Here is a 17,319-nt window from a genome sequence, read left to right as displayed (position 1 = left end):
GCTGTACACAAATGGAATAAGTTGCCAAAAGAAGTGACATCAGCCCCGAGTGAGTTTTCAAATCCAGATCAAAAACTTTTTTCCCCTCATGCGTTTTAGAGTACTTCCAATTTTCTATATATTTCTTATACTGTAAGTTATTTTAATTGTACTTTTTATTTTCAAATGGTTTATTTCTTTATATTTGAAGGTTTTTAATCATGTAATGCACATTTAGTTAGTAATAAATTTGTTTTGCTTTAAACGGGGTTTGAGACAAAAACCAAACTGGCCTGTAACATTTCAGCTTATCTGATAAATATATATATATATCTTGTTGGAATTGTGAGAATGTATGTTTTAATGGTCGAAAGTCGCCTCCCCCCCATACCACAACACCTGCATGAGGGGGGGGGAGAGAGAGAGAGAGAGAGAGAGAGAGAGAGAGAGATCGAGAAAGACCACGTAACGCCATCCTAATCATTGTTCTGAATTCCATTTGAGTTAAAAAAGACCTGCTGCAATATCCTTAGCCGATTCTTCCAGATAGGACACAGTCACGCTATTATCAACTGAATCAACGCGTACATGCACACCACATATGCCACTACAACATACCTCATTGTGTCTAATGAGTGGAGTGGCCACTACATAATAGTGATGCTCCCCTGCTGCTGATTCATTTTAAATCACAAGTGTGAACCTTCAACTCATCTGGACTACTGCTAAGCAAGCAAGCAAGCTAGGCCGCACCTACCTTGTAAAGTCCAATAAGCCAGTAAACACCTCTCACCGCAAGTCACCTACAGCTTTTCTTTATACACACATAACCACTTTTATGCTGCGAAATTTGTTACAGGAATAAAACCAAAACGTGCTCTCCTGAGTGAGGAGGGGCTATACATGCCAAGACTCCCTGCTTAATTTGTGTCTTGTTTTAATTTAACTCATTATATTAAAAAGATTCAAGTGCGAAAGTTTTAATAACTTTGTTATGAAGCTAGCAAAACTAAGAAATTGTCTATGTCTAAACGGCGTTTATATAGACATGAAGAGAATGTATGTGCAAAGCTAAAATGTTAAGACTCGTTTAAGGAGGATTGCTAAAGAAAACAAACCATTAAAATAAAGTGCAATAATTCAATCCATCCATTTTGTGAGCCACTTATCCTCACTATTTCAGTAGTTATTATTTATACATTTCTGTCTGGGACTTTGTCTTTAAATATGTATTTTTTTCTGTGAATAAATAATTTGCAACATAGTGTGAATAATCATAAACCATGCTTTTATACGTAGGTGGTACCTTTTGCAATGATTTTTAAATGGATGCCAATCATGTAGTTGTCACAATGCTCAAAATTAAGTTATTTTCCCAGGGGAATTGGGTAAGGAGCCCTCACAATAACTGCCTCTCTGAGTAAAACAGAAATAACAGTAAAGCTTTTAAAAGTTTAGTTTTTTTTAATATTATTATTTAATTGACCTGCTTTATCTTTGACTGGTAAAATATTTTAGGAAATACCATTCAAGAGTCACTGTCGATCTTCATATCAAACTATGACATGCATTGGTAAAAAATTGTTTAATCTAATCATGGTCTGGGGTAACCAACTGAAAACGTTGGTCAGACTAGTTCTACTAGAGTAGATAGATCTTGGTATGTCAGGAAGGTGCTAACTTTAGCCACGTTTAGTGGTGGAAGTTAGGGAGAGTTTTTGCTGGATGTGTATGCTTTGCTATGCTGAGTGATTATTAAAAAGAGTTCTTGTAATTGCATAATGCTTGGAAAACAGCTACGCTAAATGCATTACTAGAAAGTTTGATGCCTTGTTTTTGAAGCGGAACATGTTAAAATTTATGGCTGGTGTGTTCAGACAAAAGTTAAATTAACATCTATTAATTACTCAAATATGAATATGCAAATATGAAAGAAGCCAAAACGCTGAATATTGTCATCTTAAGTGGCTCTGCTGTGACAGCTTGTGTTCAACAAAAAAAAAAGAGTGCAGAGTTATAGTTCCTATGTTTTCGTCACATTCCCCTTCATCATTCATCCAAACCGGAAGGAAGTGATTAGGCCTGTGTGGCCGAATCCAGAAGGAGGTTGCACGTTATCACAGTGTTTGAGACTAAAGTTTTCTAGCATCAAAGTTTGCAGAAATTTTTACATTTAAGACTGTATAAAATTGTTTACTACTTACGTTCAAAGTCTGAGTCATCATCATCTTCGTCATCCCCATTGGATTCGGTTTGCATTGGCTCGCCATCAAACATCACCCCCTTTCCCATCTTCCCACCTTCACTGGCCCCGTCTTGAGTCCTGGCGTCCCGCAAGCGGGTGAAGTACTGGACGGCAAAATCCAACAGGTCCGACGGCCGTTGTCGCAGCACCTCCACGGTGTAGCCCTCCAGCAGTTCCTTCAAACCCACTGGTATCTCAATACTCATGGTTATGTGTGTGGCTCAGTTGGCAGTGCTTGCTCTTGGTCTGCAGTGAGAGGTCACAGTCAAGAGAGATTGTTAATAAAATGACATGATTAAAGACTTTCCTCCAATTTTGTATTTTCTATGTCCATGCCAAGTGAGGCTTTTGTATGCTCTGTGGATGCGGACAGGTAGAATTCTATTGGCAAGCTAACCACAGGAGCTTAAAGTTGACAATTCAAGGTAGTGGGTACACTGTAGTGACTATTCATGTTGCAGTCTGACATTGACACTGAACCGGCGGTTTATCTCGAGTCGAACCAGGAACTCCATGTTCCCGCAGCTGCATTGGGCAGATATGAGACGAACGTTTGCCATGAGGGGGAATACATCGGATAATCAGGGTCAGTCGTTGGGTTTCCGCAAATATTGCTCCAGTGCGCGCGCAAGCACGCACTAACACACGCACAGCTGTCAACTTGTGCTGGTGGCCAGCTTGCTAGCAGGGGCTAATTCTCGTGACGATTGCTGTAAAGCGAAAGCGTCTTCCAGTTTGAAATACACCGTTCAGAGTTGAACTACAACTTGCAAATGCTAACGGACAAAAATAGGCGAGTGTGTGACGGCACTTGTCTCGCCATCCATCAAGACGTTAGCTAGCCCTATGCTAGCTAGGAGTAAAGTACCCTTCAATGGTTTTCAGTGAGCCGAACGAAGACTTAAAGCGAACAGAAGTAGTCGTCCAGATAAACGCCGGCCCCTTTGAAGATTAGCTGCCGTGAAAAGCTAGTGGCAAACGTTCCACTTACATGCGAATTCAATCTCACCGGCTAAAGTAGCCAGTCTCCTCCTTCGCCGTGTAGTCTTCCTCGTTCGCTCTAGTTTTCCGTCGCCTCTCGAAGCCAAACCTCTTCGCCGGGATGTGTGAGAACAGCAAACGTATCCCTCCTTAGAAGACACGTCTCTCCCCACGTAGCGCCAACAATGTCGTTGGCGTCACCTAGCTAACGTACTTGATGATTTTGCTTTGCTAGTAACCCAGTCGAGGGTGTAATAAGTAACGACGCTGTAGGGTGAGTTGTGGGGAGTGGATGATGACGGAGGGGTGGGGGGGAGAAAAAAAAAAGAAAAGTACCGCTTCGCACGACGACCACGCACTCCGTGGAGGGTGGGACTAGCTGTGAAGAACTGTAGCGAGCTGCTTAGCCAACAAGCAATCCGACTGATTAGCTAGCAACTGTACTACTGTACATGATGTATTACTAGGACAGGATGTTCTGCGGCCAGTTGGATCAATCCTGGGAGAAAAAGCCACAGAACATCCTAGCAAAAAACTCCCACCAATATATATATATATATATTGTTTTTAAAAAGTATCTGTTTATAACGTTATTAAGGGTATTAACTATAAGATGACTCGCGCAAAGAGCAGGCTGGTACGCCCCCCTGTGAAGTCCTACTCCACTGCACACATGATCCCAGGGAGCGTGGTAGGCGCGGCCAGTCAGAAAAGGTAGCATTGATTGACAAGAGGTTGGAAAATCTATTTACGAGAGACCCAAGAGTGCGTGCAGAAAGGATGGGTGAAACTTGAAGGATATATCCTTGACCAACTATTTGAGGGTCAGTGGCATGACATGCATAGTTTTGTTTTTGAGTCCATTACTGAAAAGAAAAATATTTAATCGATTCATATGTATCGCTTCGCACGACGACCACGCACTCCGTGGAGGGTGACGACATGTATCATGAAAACATATTTTCATATGTTTCTCAACTAATTCAAACGATTACATTGTTTTATTGTTTGATTTCTTAAACCCCCGAGACGGGAGTGTCAAACTCATTTCTTGATACAGTTCCGTTCAGAGGGTCGTGATGACCCTGAAACCATATACATGTTTCAACGCCTGATCACAATCAGAATCATCTATATTTTGCCAATGTCCAATACACACGAGGAATCTGTCTCCAGTAGTTGGAGCCCCTCTCATTTGACAAAAGACATGCATTGCAAGAAGAGTCACTGAGCAATAAAAGGTTAATAGTAATCTAGCAAGGGCATTGCAATTTTTTGACAAAGATTGTAATTTTAATAATAAAAGAATAAATACATGGATACGTAAATAAATGAAACGTCCATCTATTTTCCAAGCCGCCCATCTTCACAAGGGTCGCAGGAGTGCTGGAGCCTTACTTCAGACAGTATTAATACAGTACAAAGACAATATATTTAGTGTTCAAACTGATCAACTTTTTTTTTTTTTTTTAGGCAAATAATCATTAACCTAGAAGTTTATGGCTAAAACACGTTCCAAAAAAGCTGGGACAGAGTCATGTTTACCACTGTGTTACATCACCTTTACTTTTAATAACATTCAATACATTTTTGGGAACTGAGTACACTAATTCTTGAAGCCTTGTTGGTGGGATTTTTTTTGCTCATCTTGCTTAATGTACAGCTTCAGCTGTTCAGCAGTCCGGGGTTTCTATTGTCATATTTTACACTTTATAATGCGCCACACATTTTCAATGGGAGACGGGTCTGGACTGCAGGCAGGCCACTCTAGTACCTGCACTCTTTTACTTCAAAGCCACGCTGTTGTAACACATGCAGAATGCACTAACACAGCGCCATACCAACACAGATGGTGGCTTTTGAACGGTGCGTCCATAACAGTCCGAATGGTTCTTTTCCTCTTTGGCTCGAGTACACGACATCCACAATTTCCAAAAACAATTTGAAATGTGGACTCATCAGAACACTTTTCCACTTTGCATCAGTCCATCTTAGACAAGCTCAGATTTAGAAAAGCTGGCGGCCTCTCTGGGTGTTGTTGATAAATGGCTTTTACTTTACATAGTAGAGTTTTAAGTTGCACGTATGGGTGTAGCGCCAAACTTTATATCCAGACATTGGTTTTCTGACGTGTTCCTGAGTCCATGTGCTGATATCCTTTCCACATTAATGTCGGGTTTTTTTTTTTGGGTGCAGGGCCACCTGAGGGATCGAAGGTCACTGGCAAATAATGTTAGTTTTCGGGCATTTGCATGCAGTGATTTCTCCAGATTCTCTGAACCTTTTGATGATATTATGGGGCGTAGATGATGAAATCCCTAAATTCCTTGCAATTGTACGGTGAGGAACATTGTCCTGAAACTAGTGATTGGAAAATGATACCGAGGCTTTGGAACTTGTCTCAGTTTTTCTCAAGTGAAGTGATTTGAAACGCTGTGTCGTAGCTTGAATCGCAAGAAAGACCAGTATCATGACATTGGACGGTGCAAACGTCATCGCTGTTTCGGTTTGCGCTTCATTCCTTCAAAGTATTTTGAAGCCTTTCATTGGCTCATGCCATTTCAATGCATTGTGAATCCATGACATGAATTGGAGACGTAGTGTACTATGGCAAGTCAACCATACAAGTCCACAAATGACAAACCATTTAAAGGTTTTCCTTCAAAACAGCATGCACGCACGCACACATTAACACACACAAACACACACAATGTTTCTGAATTCACACACAATCATTTGGAAAGTAGGAAGATCTCTGATCCTGTTTGGGAATTTTCGGACAGTTTTTAAATAAAGCTGAACGCTTGACCACATCTATCATCTAATTTAATTTGCATTAGTCCTTGGAATGCGTTTTAGAGTATCGGGGAGAGCATCTGGATGTTTTATTGTAATGACGATGTAATTATTTGGTATGAATGAACAAAACCTGACCATATAGACTTCTTTGAACTTTTATTGCTGTCATGGGGAAACTGCCAGTGCTTCAGTTGTGGTCTTGAGAGGTTGCTATGGCTTCGGGTATCCACTAGATGTCCCCATCACTGAAAGTTTGGCGCTTTCAATCCTTTTCGGCCCAGTTGTTAGGAAAGCCTCAATGCTTCTTGAGGCTTCACTTGCCCACCACTGCCTTAAACTGCTCGACTTTTTTTCTCACGCCCTTGTTCATAAAGAGGTGAACCTCACCCCATCTTTACTTGTGAATACTCTTTTTATGTCATCATAGCACCCGCCTGTTCCCAATTCGCCTTTTCACCTGTGGGGTGGGTGTTTGATGAGCATTCCTCAACTTTCTCAGTCTTTTTCCCAACCTGTCCCAGCTTTTTTGGAACATGTTGCAGCCATAAAATTTTGAGTTCATGATTATTTTCTAGAAACAAAAAAAGTTTTATTAGTTTGAACAGTAAATATCTTTGGACATCCATCTATTTTCTACACCACATATCCTCACTTTGGTCGCGGGTGTTCTGGAGCCTATCCTAGCTAACTGCGGGCAGGGGGTAGGCTATGCCGGGAACTGGTCGCCACTTAATTTCCACAGAAATAAACAACCATTTGCACTCAAATTCATACCTACAGACAATTTAGAGTTTTAAATTAACTTACTGTGCATTTTTTGGGATGTGGGAAGAAACTGGAGTACCCATAGAAACCCCACACAGGCATGGGGAAAATATGCAAACCGCACACAAGGGAGGTTGTAATTGAATCCGGGTCCTCAGAACTTTGACGCAAACACGTTAACCGTGCTGCCCATTTGATTTAATAGCAAATTAATAAAGTGGTTGTTTGCGTGAATGTTTAGTCAACAGTAGTACGTATTTTGAGTAACTACTGCATGAACGACTCATGTAACTACTGAATTGATGTGTTTTAAGACACTGTTTTTTCCATTGTTGATTATATGTCAGCAGCTTCAATTACTAAGGACAGTCATTGATATTTTCACTTGAATACTTTGCCTACAACACCTAAAACGGTTCATCGCTACAGTAATTTAGCATATGATAAGCAGCACTTTCTGAAATTGTGGTCATCCAGTATTTTTGAATTTTTAACTATGACAGTTGTCACCAAGCTAACGAAATTACCTTTAAACAACAAATAATGGAAGGCTGTGTTGGTGTCAACTTATTTTCCGGATCACACCGAGTGTTAGCGGATTGTCATCTTTATTTCAACCTTGACAGAAAACAAGAATATTTACTCAAGTCCATATAGTTTTGTATTTGTTTTGATCCTATATCAGCGTGTGAATTTAGACGCTGAAAACAGTTTTTGTAGTCAGATTTGCTCTGGAACAACCACGAGGAACATTTTCTTTTGTCTCAAAAATAAATACTGACATACCGCAGGTAACGTTAATGAAAACTTTCTGCCCGTGAATATGAAAGTATTCTTTTGCATTCTTCGTGTTTTCCATTCACCAGTGACTTTCACTTTGTGCGGTCTGACTAGTTCTTTGTCAATGCTTCTTCAATGAACAACAAACAGAGCTTCTAAACTTGAACTTAAAATGTGAAATTGGCGCTTAAGTAGCCATGTGGTTGTTTTGAAACTAGTTCCTGTGTAATGGGAGCAGGCTTGGCTGCACCTATGTACTGTACATAAAGAAACATCCCACTCCAGTCGTTTAGCGTTCTCGTCTCTCGCTGCAAGATAAAGTGGTGGCATGAGATCGATGGCATTATTTTGTTTGAATTCTTTTGAATGTTTTTTTTTTTTTTTTAACAGTTTTAAAGCTGTTAAATGAACTGCTAAATAACAATGTGCATTTTCTAAATATCAGGTGCAGGCATAAACTTTGGACTTTTACCCCAAAGAAAAGAGCTTCAGCATGAGCTGTGCAGGTGCCCGCGCGGCTGCGCTGATTGGGAGGCGCACACCTGCTCCTCATGCGGGCTGATCATCCCCCGTATATATATATATATAGGACCCGGTGACGACTGGTCCTCTGCCAGTTCGTTGAGCTTTATGTCCCGTTCCAGCACCCTCGTATTCCTGACTGAACCTGTGTGTACCGACCTTCGTCCGTTCTCCGACCAACCCTGTAAGCCTGACTCCTTGACACTCCTGCCTGCATTGATTGGTTCCCCGTGTACCGACTCCTGCCTGTCCGCTCATCTGTTGTCATCACCCGACGTCACAACTACCGCTGCTGCACCGGACTACCTGCTCGATCCCCGACCTCTGCGTACAATAAACGTGTCTCTTCTTGAACTACCTTGCGTCTTCCGAGTTCCTGCATTTGGGTCCTACCTCTCGTTCCGATGGGACTTGACAAGGATAAGCGGTGAAGAAAATGGATGTATGTATAACTTCAAGATCCAACTCAAAGCAATCAGTTTCAAAGTGCTTGATCATTTAAACCAAAGCAACACTGCAGAGTAAAATGTCAATCTCAAGATGAAGTCAATCTTGTACATTCCTCTTCTTCTTCTTCTTCTTCTTTTCCTTTCGGCTTGTCCCGTTAGGGGTCGCCACAGCGTGTCATCTTTTGCCATCTTAGCCTATCTCCTGCATCTTCCTCTCTAACCCCAACTGCCCTCATGTCTTCCCTCACCACATCCATAAACCTTCTCTTTGGTCTTCCTCTCGCTCTTTTGCCTGGGAGCTCCATCCTCAGCATCCTTCTACCAATATACTCACTCTCTCGCCTCTGAACATGTCCAAACCATCGAAGTCTGCTCTCTCGAATCTTGTCTCCAAAACATCCAGCTTTGGCTGTCCCTCTAATGAGCTCATTTCTAATCCTATCCAACCTGGTCACTCCGAGCGAGAACCTCAACATCTTCATTTCTGCCACCTCCAGTTCAGATTCCTGTTGTTTCTTCAGTGCCACTGTCTCTAATCCATACATCATGGCCGGCCTCACCACTGTTTTGTAAACTTTGCCCTTCATCCTAGCAGACACTCTTCTGTCACATAACACACCAGACACCTTTCGCCAGCTGTTCCAACCTGCTTGGACCCGTTTCTTCACTTCCTGACCACACTCTCCATTGCTCTGTATTGTTGACCCCAAGTATTTGAAGTCGTCGACCCTCGCTATCTCTTCTCCCTGTAGCCTCACTCTTCCCCCTCCACTTTTCTCATTCACGCACATATATTCTGTTTTACTTCGGCTAATCTTCAATCCTCTCCTTTCCAGTGCATGTCTCCATCTTTCCAATTGTTCCTCTGCATGCTCCCTGCTTTCACTGCACATGACAATATCATCTGCGAACATCATGGTCCAAGGGGATTCCAGTCTAACCTCATCTGTCAGCCTATCCATTACCACTGCAAACAGGAAGGGGCTAAGAGCTGATCCCTGATGCAGTCCCACCTCCACCTTAAATTCCTCTGTCACACCTAAGGCACACCTCACCATTATTCTGCTGCCATCATACATGTCCTGTACTATTTTAACATACTTCTCTGCCACACCAGACTTACGCATGCAGTACCACAGTTCCTCTCTTGGTACTCTGTCATAGGCTTTCTCTAGATCCACAAAGACGCAATGTAGCTCCTTCTGACCTTCTCTGTACTTTTCGACGAGCATCCTCAAGGCAAATAATATATCTGTGGTACTCTTTCTAGGCATGAAACCATACTGTTGCTCGCAGATACTTACTTCTGTCCTGAGTCTAGCCTCCACTACTCTTTCCCATAACTTCATTGTGTGGCTCATCAACTTGATTCCTCTATAGTTCCCACAGCTCTGAACATCCCCTTTGTTCTTAAAAATGGGAACTAGAACACTTTTCCTCCATTCTTCAGGCATCTTTTCGCCCGCTAGTATTCTGTTGAATAAGTTGGTCAAAAACTCCACAGCCATCTCTCCAAATTGCTTCCATACCTCTACCGGTATGTCATCAGGACCAACTGCCTTTCCAGTTTTCATCCTTTGTAGTGCCTTTCTGACTTCCCCCTTAGTAATCATTTCCACTTCCTGGTCCTTCACTCTTGCCTCTTCAACTCTTCCTTCTCTCTCATTTTCTTCATTCATCAACTTCTCAAAGTATTCTTTCCATCTATTTAGTACACTACCGGCACCAGTCAACACATTTCCATCTCTATCCTTAATCACCCTGACCTGCTGCACATCCTTCCCATCTCTATCCCTCTGTCTGGCCAACCTGTAGAGATCCTTTTCTCCTTCTTTCGTGTCCAACCTGGTGTACATGTCTTCATATGCCTCTTGTTTAGCCTTTGCCACCTCTACCTTTGCCCTACGTCGCATCTCGATGTACTCCTTTCGCCTCTCCTCAGTCCTCTCAGTATCCCACTTCTTCTTCGCTAATCTCTTTCCTTGTATGACTCCCTTTATTTTGGGGTTCCACCACCAAGTCTCCTTCTCCCCTTTCCTACCAGATGACACACCAAGTACTCTCCTGCCTGTCTCTCTGATCACCTTGGCTGTCGTCGTCCAGTCTTCCGGGAGCTTCGGTTGTCCATCGAGAGCCTGTCTCACCTCTTTCCGGAAGGCTGCACAACATTCTTCCTTTTTCAGCTTCCACCACATGGTTCTCTGCTCTACCTTTGTCTTCTTAATCTTCCTACCCACCACCAGAATCATCCTACATACTACCATCCTATGCTGTCGAGCTACACTCTCCCCTACCACTACTTTACAGTCAGTAACCTCCTTCAGATTACATCGTCTGCACAAAATATAATCTACCTGCGTGGTTCTACCTCCGCTCTTGTAGGTCACTATATGTTCCTCCCTCTTCTGGAAATAAGTGTTCACTACAGCCATCTCCATCCTTTTTGCAAAGTCCACCACCATCTGCCCTTCAAAGTTCCTTTCCTGGATGCCGTACTTACCCATCACTTCTTCATCGCCCCTGTTTCCTTTACCAATATGTCCATTACAATCTGCACCAATCACAACTCTCTCGCTGTCTGGGATGCTCAGAACTACTTCATCTAGTTCCTTCCAGAATTTCTCTTTCAACTCTAGGTCACATCCTACCTGTGGTGCATAGCCGCTAACCACATTATACATAACACCCTCAATTTCAAATTTTAGTCTCATCACTCGATCTGATACTCTTTTCACCTCCAAGACATTCTTAGCCAGCTCTTCCTTTAAAATAACCCCTACTCCATTTCTCTTCCCATCTACTCCGTGGTAGAATAATTTCAACCCTGCTCCCAAACTTCTAGCCTTACTACCTTTCCACCTGCTCTCTTGGATGCACAGAATATCAACCTTTCTCCTAATCATCATGTCAACCAACTCCTGTGCTTTTCCTGTCATAGTCCCAACATTCAAAGTGCCTACACTCAGTTGTAGGCTCTGTGCATTCCTCTTTTTCTTCTGACGCTGGATCCGGTTTCCTCCTCTTCTTTGTCTTCGACCCACAGTAGCTGAATTTCCACCGACGCCCTGCAGGTTAGCAGTGCCGGGGGCGGGCGTTGTTAACCCGGGCCACGACCGATCCGGTATGGGATTCTTTAGATGAACGCTCATATTTGTTTGGCACAGTTTTTACGCCGGATGCCCTTCCTGACGCAACCCTCTGCATTTATCCGGGCTTGGGACCGGCCTACAGATTGCACTGGTTTGTGCCCCCATAGGGCTGCATTAATCTTGTACATTCCTCTCACATCCCAAAAACATGCACTCATTGGAGACTAAATTGTCCCGAGGTGTAATTGTGAGTGGGAATAATTGTTTGTTTCTGTGTGCCCTGCATTTGGCTGGCAACCAGTTCAGGGTGTACATCCCCCCTCTCACCTGACGATAGCTGGGCTAGGCTCCAGCAACCTCTCACGACCCTTGAGGATCAGCAGCTCAGAAAATGAATAAATGGCTCAGAACTGGCAGTGTGAGTAGGGAATGTTGTAATTGGTGGATCGCTGCACGAAGTGCATGGTGGGTACCATTATATTATGCGACGTGACTATCCAGCACACGTAGGCTAGACTGCGATTAATATTTCCCCCTACATTAATTCCTGTGTGTTTGTCTGCATTATCCTGCTGTTTTACACAAAGTACTGAAACCAGAATACAGCAAACTGAAACCAAATATTTTCAGTAAAAGTGCTCACTATTTATTCATTTATTTTAGTACACGTATAAAGAGGATCTTAGACAGATACACATATCTAGGAATATACATGGTACATGGATGGACAATAGTAACAGACAACCCAATCAGTTCAACGTTAACTACATAGGTCTTTGTCAAAAACAGCCTGATGGAGTCACAGGTTATTGCACCAACATGCTCATACTTGGTCATGGTGTCATATCAGTAAGGCACAGACAACACTATACACCATGACAGAATACAATATAAGGTCCCATAGTTCCCCATTTCTCAGAAACAATGCAGTGGTCAGAAAACACTTTCAAATTAAAGGAAATGTTTGGGGCTGAATTAATGTCAACTTCATAATCAAATACGTGCAATTAAGTTTCTTTCCTAAAAATCTTACATTTGTTACAATTGGCCCAACATGCAGAGTTCGGATTTTAGCAAAACATGACAAGAAAATAAAGATTTGTTGTTGTTGTTGTTATTTTTTTTAAGAATCACAATCTGCAAAATGCAATGTTGATTCAAACATGGAACATTAAAAACTGTAAGCAATTTTTTGGCACACATGGTTGTACATTTGTTGGACAGCATACAACCAGCTCCCATGTTAAAATTACAAATTACACTTATAATACAAGGTGTAAAAAGTTCATAGTCCTGAATATTTAATTACTAGACTAGCCTGTAAATAATTGTGCCTCCTCGACCCAAAAAAAGTTAATTAACATGGTTTTTGTACAGTGTGATATTTTTTCACAAAAAGTCCAACTAAAATACATCAGCCATGTTAAAAAACAATACATTTTCCGAAACGCCCACCAGTGATGTTAAGATTACTTTAGTTTAGGTTCTCATAAATACAGCAGAAAATGATAACTACCTTTTGGAGCCCAGTTCAAAAAGGTGTGCTGTCATTAAATTACATTTTTTTCCCAATCTTGCCCATTAAGGCCCATAACACTTAAAAAAAAAAAAAAAAAAAAGAGAAACAGTCATGAAGTCCATCCATTCATCCACCCATCCATCCATTTTCTTAGCCGCTTATCCTCACGAGGGTCGCGGGAGTGCTGGAGCCTATCCCAGCTTTCAACGGGCAGGAGGCAGGGTACACCCTGAACTGGTTGCCAGCCAATCACAGGGCACAGAGACAAAGAGCCGCACTCACAATCACACCGAGGGGGAATTTAGAATGTCCAATTAAAGTTGCATGTTTTTGGGATGTGGGAGGAAACTGGAGTGCCCGGAGGAAACCCACACGGGCACGGGGAGAACATGCAAACGACACACAGGGGGGCCGGGATTGAACCCGGGACCTCAGAACTGTGAGGCCAACGCTTTCCAGCTGATCCATAAAGATTCATAAAGTCATGGTTGAAAAAATCAATTCGCACAACTGACTTATGCTGCAAAGCTTTCAGAAATTTCCCACTTACCTAACATTCTTTTTCTTAACTAATATTAAGAGACTATGTAAGGATACTAACAGTCATATAGGTTATTACTGTATATATAAATTGGCAGTGTTATTTACATACGTCTGTATATACTACGTAACAGAGCACTAATTATTCATGGATGATTTCTGAGCACAGAATAGCTGCAAAAAAGATCATGCTTGTACAGTGTATTAGAGTGAACGTGAACAGGTTGACATCCCTTCACCATCCGATGATCCGTAACTGAGCCAGCAGATGGTTCTGCTGTCAAAACAGACTTGATACATTCCTTCTGATATGATAGTGGACCATGGGAAAAGTGTGTGCATATAAATAACCTCATAAACCTTAACGCATAGGCAGGTGTCTTGTGCAGACTCTCCGTTCTAGTTGCCAACAAAACAGCATGGGGAGTGTGGCTGGATAACTGCCTTTTTTTTGGCGGGGGGGTTGGGGGGGGTTGCTTTCTGCCTGGCAAAAGGTGTCCAACAAAAACAATTTTGCAGTTCTGTGCCTGGCGGATGGCAATTATACCTAGCAACAGGTGGACCATAGCAATGTGTCTATGATGTGACCAGATACTTTAAGGATTGAGTTTCGGTACTTTACTGTGTCCCACAGAATCTGCCAAGACACAATTAAGTCAACAATACAAATTTTTGAAATGTCCAAATTATTGTCGGTGTTTCTGCTCTGATAGTTGATGGGTCCCCCTGTTAAATCTGCCTAGGACAAGCACTCAATAAAATGTGTCCCATAACATGAAAAAAATTACTTGACAAGGGTGCTTCCCTTCCCTGATTTGTTTAGAACATCAAGACGTAAATACCATGAAATAAAAGATGGAATTCTGAACTTTTGTCTCATAATCATCACTTAATCTGAAAGCCAAATGTCTTCAGTATACAACAAAACGGAAGGGATTGACAATGCCCGGCCTATACTTTTCGAGGGGCCTGTAGCTAATTGTGCAAATGAATTCCTCCTAGCAACAAGTGACTGTATGAATTTTCTGTTGCTGGGCTTGATGTCAAACTAATCATGTCTCCCTGGTTTTGCAGAGCAACAAGGAACAATACTATTTTGTGACAGCAGGGGAAAATGTGAGGAATTATATTTTATGTTGCTGCACCTAATAGCTAAAAACAATGATCAATAAAGATGTGTGACATAGGCACGTATTAATTCCGGGGCCTGCTTTGCTAATTTTGCCTCACAAACTCTGCCTGGCAACAATTGTTACATGTGGATTTTGGTACACCAGTTTAAGAGGAAATTTTGTCCTCATATGTCAAATCTAACTGGCATGGTAGAAATTAGTTTACACATCCACCTCAGTTTTGAAGACTCTGGTTCAAATCTGGCCTCGCCTGTGTGGAGTTGGCATGTTCTGCCCGTGCCTACATAGGTTTTCTCTGGGTACTCCGGTTTCCTCCCACATCCCCAAAACAATGCACAGTAGGTTAATTGAAAACTCAAAATTGTCTGTAGGTATGAATGTGAGAATGTGTGAATGGTTGGTTGTTTGTGTGCCCTGCGATTAACTGACAACCGCCCCCCCCCTGTCTGCAGTTAGCTGGGATAGGCTTCAGCACACCCGTGACCCTTGTGAGAATAAGTAGTGTAGAAATTGGATGGCTGTCCAATCTGAAAGAGCTGTGGATTTTAGCTCAAACAGCAAAGCAACCTGATTTGAATTCAATGTATGTTAATGTCATTACACATTCTGAACCAATGACGCTTAGTATCCTTTCTCATCTGTCAAAGCTCAAACAAAAGATACTTCTCAAAGCGTCAGTAGGACAATGCAGGGCATGAAAGTGCAGCATCCTCTGTTTCGCATGCTGCACAAATAATGGGATGTTTAAAAAAAAAGTGCTGCCATGGTTACAGCCAGTTACCATCTCCTCTTCTAGCACTCAGATACTCCCCGCTCTCAGTGGTGATAAAATGCTAATGTTGTGCGGTAAAATGCACTCTTGTGATATGAGCAACAATTTAGAAACACCAAATCCTCTCAGGTCTGCATAATGCATGTGTGCTCTTCCTGCAGTCATGGGGCTGCTTATCCAATGATTTTCAAGCAAGCACTAGATGAATTTTAAATTCATTTTTTTTACATTTGTCTCAATTAATAGTTGATTTTTTTTAAAATTGTGTTCTCCTTAGTTGTTTTGTTATTTGTATTTTTTATTAACATTATGTAATGATCACATGACTGTATTTTAAAAATCAGTTATCAAAATATTTGTTATGCACTTTTTTTCCCCACCAGTCAATTAGAAGATTTATGCTTGAACTAATCGATCTGACTTTCACAAAATCTACAAAGAGGGTGTGTCACGGGTAAATAAATATATTATATCATTTGTGGCCTTATTTACACATCTTTCAAGAGTTATCTAATGGACGTCAGCAATCATTTATCTTTGCGTAATCACATCCATGTATGACACTGGCCACCAGAGGCAGCATGGGTGAGGCTGGAAAGTGCGGCCTTGCTGATGGATGGAAGCCCGTCACCATGGCAACTCAAACAAAGGGGAAAATATACCACACCCTTTGAAGGTGTGATGAAGTCCATGTGAAAAAGAACAGGTAAATATAGTTATGAAGAAAAGCGAGGATCGTGCCAAATCCAGAAATTAGTCTATTTTCGGTTTTGCAGGAAACTCCCCAGTTACATCACATTAAATATGGACTTCTAATGTGTTGATCAGCATCACCAACAACAATATATTAAACAGATTCTAAGGTTAAAGTGATTTACTCTATTTTCCACAGTGACGGGGCAAAGTGACTTGCTCAAAGGCCATAAGTAACTATGAACAATCACTCGGATAGTACTTCAGGTAAAGACTTACTTCACCAGTGCTTAATTTGGATAGATTTGCATTTGCCTAAATTATGCCATCACCATTTACGTATGACGCGTTGACAAATGGAGAAAATACCCAATAATTGGGTCTCACAATATATATAGGTACACAACTTTTTTTTTCCCCTCAGCACATCCAATCAAATCAGTAAGGTAAAAAAAAAAAACAAACTCGTATTTCCATAAAATTAATTATGACTTGGAAATGTGGAGAGGATTTGGAACTTCTATCAAGGTTCATGTGTCATTTGTAATACATTCATTTAGGGAACGCTGATGAGGACAACTGACATTATATGGCCAGACAAATAAATCTCATTATTGCGCGACAAACCTGAGCATACTGGAAATTGTGAAGTTGTACATCCATCTTCAACCACTATGGTTTAGGCTGGTTGTTAGTGATGTATACCATAGTGCTATGGATTGTACTGTATATTTTTAAAAATGTGGTTTCCTTGGAGCTTTGACTGGCCTTTCTACGTCACACAAGTCTACGAGCCTTGTAGTGACGGTTTAGGTGGTGTTGGGAAGGCGTTCTGTGATCCATGCGGTCACCTCCTTCAGCACGGACTCCGACACCTCTGGCAAGTCGTGGTGAAGGGCGTGGTAGCCTCCCTCGTAGACCTGCCAAGATACGATGCGCCAGTCATAAATGGTGACGGTTTTCCTGCAAATAACTGGTCCTTCACATCACACGTGTAATAAGAGTCACTGAACAATCGCCGGACACTTGGTTAGAAGTCATCAAAAACCGAGA

General features: G+C 41.8%; 2 protein-coding genes across 5 annotated transcripts in view; both read right to left on the bottom strand.

The window, feature by feature from the left end:
* The window catches only part of prkar2aa (protein kinase, cAMP-dependent, regulatory, type II, alpha A), a 61,261-nt gene extending 57,682 nt beyond the window's left edge, over window positions 1-3,579 (bottom strand). Inside the window, exons 1-2 of one of the 2 annotated variants that reach the window (XM_061833124.1) lie at window positions 3,234-3,579; window positions 2,184-2,470 (exon numbers count right to left, since the gene is read on the bottom strand). In XM_061833124.1, coding sequence (XP_061689108.1) covers window positions 2,184-2,430 — 247 coding nt within the window. In that variant the 5' untranslated portion in view covers window positions 2,431-2,470; window positions 3,234-3,579. Of the gene's footprint in view, window positions 1-2,183; window positions 2,471-3,215 lie in introns of both variants that reach the window. The other variant, XM_061833115.1, reaches the window with a different exon arrangement.
* An 8,577-nt stretch (window positions 3,580-12,156) lies between these two features.
* Window positions 12,157-17,319, bottom strand: part of mgll (monoglyceride lipase) — a 30,166-nt gene continuing 25,003 nt past the window's right edge. For 2 of the 3 annotated variants that reach the window (XM_061833149.1, XM_061833138.1), the window contains one exon: window positions 12,157-17,186. In XM_061833149.1, coding sequence (XP_061689133.1) covers window positions 17,076-17,186 — 111 coding nt within the window. In that variant the 3' untranslated portion in view covers window positions 12,157-17,075. The remainder of the gene's footprint in view (window positions 17,187-17,319) is intronic. The other variant, XM_061833159.1, reaches the window with a different exon arrangement.

This window comes from Syngnathoides biaculeatus, chromosome 2, assembly GCF_019802595.1.
Source record: "Syngnathoides biaculeatus isolate LvHL_M chromosome 2, ASM1980259v1, whole genome shotgun sequence".
NCBI lineage: Eukaryota > Metazoa > Chordata > Actinopteri > Syngnathiformes > Syngnathidae > Syngnathoides > Syngnathoides biaculeatus.
Note: the sequence above shows the minus strand (reverse complement) of the source record. Positions and strands in the feature narration are given on the sequence as shown.